The sequence below is a fragment of the Sparus aurata genome, unplaced genomic scaffold (genome assembly GCF_900880675.1).
Source record: "Sparus aurata unplaced genomic scaffold, fSpaAur1.1, whole genome shotgun sequence".
Lineage (NCBI taxonomy): Eukaryota > Metazoa > Chordata > Actinopteri > Spariformes > Sparidae > Sparus > Sparus aurata.
This window is the reverse complement of record NW_022045129.1, coordinates 31,983-38,019: the sequence shown is the minus strand read 5'-3', so window position 1 is coordinate 38,019 and position 6,037 is coordinate 31,983. Positions and strand designations below refer to the sequence as shown.

General features: G+C 40.0%; 1 protein-coding gene across 1 annotated transcript; it reads left to right on the top strand.

The window, feature by feature from the left end:
• The first annotated feature begins 3,909 nt into the window (after nt 1-3,909).
• LOC115577887 (uncharacterized) lies at nt 3,910-5,792 on the top strand. Its single transcript, XM_030410764.1, has 8 exons — nt 3,910-4,018; nt 4,162-4,262; nt 4,349-4,621; nt 4,756-4,849; nt 5,023-5,090; nt 5,191-5,409; nt 5,521-5,578; nt 5,677-5,792. The coding sequence occupies exons 1-7, from the start codon at nt 3,910-3,912 to the stop codon at nt 5,530-5,532; spliced, it is 876 nt and encodes a 291-aa protein (XP_030266624.1). The 3' UTR covers nt 5,533-5,578; nt 5,677-5,792.
• The last annotated feature ends 245 nt before the right edge of the window (nt 5,793-6,037 follow it).

The window sequence follows — 6,037 nt, the reverse complement described above, 5'->3', positions numbered from 1 at the left end:
GCAGGTAGACACACATACAGATTTATAAATTTAAATAAACCGTCAGAATATTGGCTTGTTGAGGTTGGATGCATAAATAAATAGTGTTTAAATGCAGCATTTTAAAATAAACAGAGTCAGTGTATGAATATGAATATGAATATGTACAAAAAAGAAACAGTATTATTGAACAGAATAATTGCACAAGATGGCGGAGGTAGAAGTGTAAGTAGTGCAAGATAAGTAGTTGGTTATGGTGTTATGTTAAGGGTTATAGGTGTTGAACAGTCCGACAGCAGTTGGAATGAATGACCTGTAGTAGAGTTTGTTTTAACACCGTGGGTGAAGCAGTCTGTTGCTGAAGGAGCTGCTTAAGGTCCCCACAGTCTCATGTAGTGGGTGAGAGGGGTTGTCCATAATTAATGTCAGCTTAGCTAACATCCTCCTCTCACCCACCTTATTAATGGTGTCCAGAGGATAGTCCAAGACTGAACCAGCTGTTTTCACCAGCTTATTTAGTCTCTTCCTGTCCCTCTTTGAGCTTTCACAGGTCAGAGAGGGACAGGAAGAGAGGCAAAAGACTATAATGAGATTCTTTGTTTCATTCAAGCTGTGCCTTTATATGTGAGTGTAATTGAAGTAATAATTTATTTGCCTGTGTTGTTTATGTCATTTGCTGTAGGAGGAGAAGGTGTGGTGGCAGGAGGAGGAGAAGATGTGGCAGGAGTCTGAGGAGTTTGTGTTTGTTTTGTTATTTGTCTTTGTTTAATAAATGTTGTTTACATACGTGTTTGTTTCCTTTTGTATACAACTTCTATGGGGATTAGGGTGTTAGGAATTGTAATAAGTGTTCACACACAAAACAATGGTAATATTACCATATGGGGTAAAGAAAAAAATAGTATTCCAGAGGTGTTAGTTAGTGTTAGCCATTAGTTATTTGTGTGTTTCTGAAATAAGGAAATTAATTTTTCTGATGTTGTAATGTTGCATATGAGAGGTGGTTTGTTTTATAATGACAAAGTTAAATTAGTAGTATGTACAACTATTTTGTTATATTTGTTAAAATAGTCATCATGATTTGAGTGTAGAATAAGATACAAATCTATTATCAAAAAAATACACTGTCTGTGGTTGCAGCCAGTGTGTCTTGGTTTGAAAGAATTTGCCACGTGAATCAACAGAACCAGTCAGAGTCAAGGTGAGTGTCTGAGAAGTGTCAATGATGGCTGTGTATACACGGTTGGTAGCCACCTCCTTTGTGCAGTGTATGTCAGGTAGTGCTACTCCCCAGTGCAGTGCATCCTCTCACCAGTACTGTTTGGCGGCATGGTGGTTGGTGACAACTGCTTTATATAATGTTGGTACATGACATTTGCAGGTTGTTTTTTTCCACATCATACACTACAACATCATATATAATTGAAGGGTGATTTCTAGCAATACATAGTGGACACAGGCAGAGTTAGTTAGTCCTAAAACTTTTATGCCATTTTCATGACATTTGCAGGATTCATAGGTGTCATTGATTCAGCCAAAAGTCACAGGAGACATCTAGTTGTTTGCTCTCTAATGGTGCCAAAGTCTTTTCATACCTGCTTGCAGCTGTAATTTGTCCAATGATTTTGTCAAGATCTTATGATATCCTCCACACTAGCCATCTGAACATATGAAATTGCTGATAACCACATTCACTGAATTTTGAGTTGGCTAATCAACTTCGTAACACCTGTGGTATTCCTGATGAAAATTGACTGGCATAAGAAATTAATGGGTAATACTAGATTATGTCCATTCATTACATAGAAAATATCGCCATTCGCGCGCACACACACACACACACACATAGATTTCCCCACGTTAAACATACATTTCAGTGTCATTTGTGATAATCTGTGACTTTTCTCACGCCTATGTGACCACCTGGTAGCCACACTCTCCGGAGTGTGATTTTTCCCAACTTTCTAAACCGATTTGAATGCATCACCAAATGATGTTGCCAAAACAGACGTCACGTCAAAAGTCCACTGCCAAAGCTGTCCATCTTCATCGCGTTTAACTTGACCAACGACCCAAACAATAAAAAACAACGTGACGAAAGTGACGGCGTGAATAACCTAGACATCTTCCTGTGCAGGCTGATATACATGTGGATGTACTGCCGTTTAAACGTATTATAACATGTTAGCGTTGCTAACCGGCTGCCTGGCAATGACACCTGATCGCTGTATTAGCTGTTACGTCAGTCTCGGTCCCTGTCTGTAGTAAGTGGTGTTGATTTAATAGTTTATTTTAATGTAGCGCAAATTGGCGTTATTGCCGACATGAATACTCTTTATGTGAGAGATAAAAGCCAGCAAATAATGTACTTGCAAATTACTGTATTTTGACAATGTGTGTGTTGCCTTCCGGTAGTATAGGACTCTACCATTAAGTTAATGTAGTGGGGATAGGCTGCATGGAGCATTTCAGCATCCACTAAACATACACACAACAAGTATTTATTTAACAGATTTATAGGTGCTAAATTATTTGTTTAATGCCCCTTATTAATACCTAGTAATAAGTAATGAACAATTTTTCTTCTTATCACAGTCTCAACCAAGAACATACACCGTAGCCAGCCGGTTGACGTTGCTGCGCTGTGATTGGTTGGCTGGTTTCATGTCACCTGTTAGCCTATAAAAGAACGCTGAACCCCGTTAACGGTCCCTTTAGCAAAAACCTTTGGAGACGAAAGTCCTATCTGGAGTTTGCTAAAGTTCCCACCGAGACAGAGAGAGAGACAGCGAGAATACACACACATACACACTTACAAACATACAAACAGATACTGACATACATTCCCACACATTTCGGATTAAGACAGCAGCATTGTTTTCTTCATCCAGAGTTTGGACTTGCTCAATACGGTAAGTGAGTTTTGAATTTACAAGGCGTTAGCATAAGTCTTAGCTGCAAACTTTAGTAATAAGTTGTGTGTGTAAGTTATGTTTTGTGAATGAGTGTCATGCGGTTATTTTTGTTTGTTTTTAACACTGTTGGTTCTCTGTAAGGTCACCCTGTTTGACTGTCTATGACAGTATTAGCATTGCTCTGTAGCAGAAACCTTCGGGCTTTTGTTTTAACCGAGTTAAAAGTGAATGAGTCTTCTCCTGCTGTTATGGTATGTGTCGTCGGTGCTGGCTTATCTGTAACGGTAGTTTTAGGAGAGCTGGTTGGCTGTTAGCATAGGTTATGTTTGGTAGCACATGCCTTTGTTGGCTAAATCAGCTATAAGCTACTAACAGCGGCAGTCTGTAGACAGTATTCATTTTATTTAACATCAAAATAAATTTCAAGTATCATAACGGCACACTGGTAAAGAATTCCGTTACTACGCTGTGATTTGCGCGAGTATATTTTGAATTTCGCGGTCGCGCTGTGCTTGTAGGGATGAACTTTCAAGTGAGGGGCGTCCTGCGCTGTGATTGGTTTGAGGAGGTTTTTGAACTTCGCGGGCGATGTTGCGCTTCACTGACAGAGAAAGAGAAATGTATAGAGTAAAAAGAAAGAAGCAAGTTATTGAGTTCACCATGTACTCTACTCCTAATTTAGCAATATGATGAAAGTGTAGAACCAGCTGTAAACATGTCTTCAGTAAAATCTGTATTCATACAGCTATGTAGTCAAAGCTATGTGTATTCTATGATTAGGAGATTTCATTTCAACCAAAAAGTCAAAATATCAGTAATTATTTTCGATAAATCAACTACATCTTTCCATAATATACAATGTTAATTTGCTAAATGTATGAATTGGAAAGGTTATGCTCAAATAACTTTTATAATATGTTAATGAAAATAAACATTTGATTCATTATTTTGTCAAGTGTGTTATGGACAAATGTTGTGTAATAAAACATGAAATTCATTGTTTAAATGTTATTAGATGCCACGGGGCAAGTCTTTTCGTCGTTCGGAGGCAGCCAAAAAACGTCTGGCAGAATGGCGAAAGGTTGACGTGGAACTGCAGCAGCCTCCCAATGCCTCTGTCTCACGTATGTAAATCTTTTCCATAGATGTGTACACTATACATATTTTCCTAGTGGCAAGGTGTGTTGTGTTTACATGATTTGCAATGATGATTTGAAAGGCTTCATTAAGTATATGTATCTTGTTGTTGTTTTCTGTTTATCAATAGAGTCCGGCACCGGTAAGCGCCATGCTGTGAACCAGTGGTCAAAGTCGCTGACAGGCCGTCAGCACAAGCTGGTCTTGCCGTCCGAATCACCTGACAAGAAGGTAACATAATAATAAAAGATAACAATAAAGTATAAAAGAGTTCATTAGTGATTTTCATTCTACAGCAATCTAATCTCTTTTTCCAGTTTGTTCTTGTTGTTGGTGATTCCCATCTACGCGCAATCGTAGATGGCTTTGTCCCGATGCCAGAGGGCTCACTCTCCTTTGGCCTCATGTGCACGCCCGGGGCCTGTGCGATGGAGCTGAGGACCGAGTTGCTACATGCTGCTGTTCCTCGGACTCTTGACGCAGTCCTGGTCATTGCACCAAGCAACAACCTGACATCGAGCAGGACCATCGACGAGGCTGGGGCAGACTTTGCTAAGCTCCTGCTCAGTGCCTGCTCGCGATTGCCTAACGTAGGTTTATATTCTCGTGTGTGTGTATATATATTGATATATTATCTGTTGCAGAATAATGTATATTTATATCATTAGTTATGTCAGTATCAGAACATTTGTATTCTGTTATTAACAACCACTTTACTCTACAGGTGTGTGTCACAGACTTTGCACCCCGTTTGACTGTTGAAGTCAATCAGCAGCAATTGTTGCGTGATGAGTTCCGCCGTGTGGCAGCACGTATGGGTAAGTTTTAAAAAGAGTAGAGTTTAAATGCAGTTAAAATACAATGGATGATGTGTTATTAGGCAGACTGTTTGAATGAAAGTTATAATTTCCATAATCATTATGGTTGTTATCTAAAACTTTAAATGAAATGCATAGAGATGTTAGTATAATGGATGATTTGTCTTTTTTAGGTGTCAGGTACTTCCCCTTTGCTGAGCATTTCCCCATGGACCGGCTTGAGCTGTGGAGCAGAGATGGTGTAAGTAGAATATATAGCCTCGTCTACACTTTCTCTGTAGTTGAATGATAAGTTTATTGCAGATATCGTTTAATCTGTTTCATTTTCATTATTTTTGCAGGTTCACCTCAGTGATAGTGACGGCATGCCCATTTCTGCCGGGCTGCTGTGGAGTGTTGCATACCAATTCCTGCATCCTCCGACACCAAAGCCTCAGCCTGCTCCCAGAGCGTCGCAGCCTCGTAGGCAGGTTGTTCCAAAGGTGGTTGTGAAGGGAGAGGTCACCGTACCTCGTCCATCAAACCCCTTTGAGTGGACCGTCGTTGGCAAGGGCAGGAAGGTAATTGTTTACACACTGTCATTGTGTGGTTCATGTTTATTTTTAACAGCCGACCTCTGTAATGGTTGATTCGTTGTTTAATACAAAGGATCTTATTTTGTCATTACAGAGGAGAGCACCTGAGGAACTTGAGCAGTCCTCTGGTGCAGAGAGGGTGGTTCAGCAGCAGGTATGTTATGATTGATTTTAGCCTAGACTGTTTTGGATATGATTGTTGATTTGATTATGGCATTTTGACAATAGTCGTTCTGTATATGTATTTGACAGGTTGACGCGACTTCACTTCTGGAGTCTTTCATCCAGCCCAACCCTGTTTGGTTCAGCAGTTCGGTGTTGGCTGCGATGGATGCTGCTGTTCCATCCCATCTTCCTAGCCCTGATTCTACTGCCGTTCCATGAAGCTCAAAGGTAAACTGCATGCAAGTGGTGTATGTTGGTTGGTTCAACTGTTTTTAGTATCTCCTTTTTTCCGATACACTCACAATAACATGCAAAACTGCACAATATTGTCCACAAGGGCTTTTGCCCAAATATGGCTTGAGAAAGTTTATTTTGTTTTTCTTCCATCAGCGTCCAAAAGTGGAACATCGTCGGACTTCTGCACGCCAGAAGGTTTGTATCAATTGTA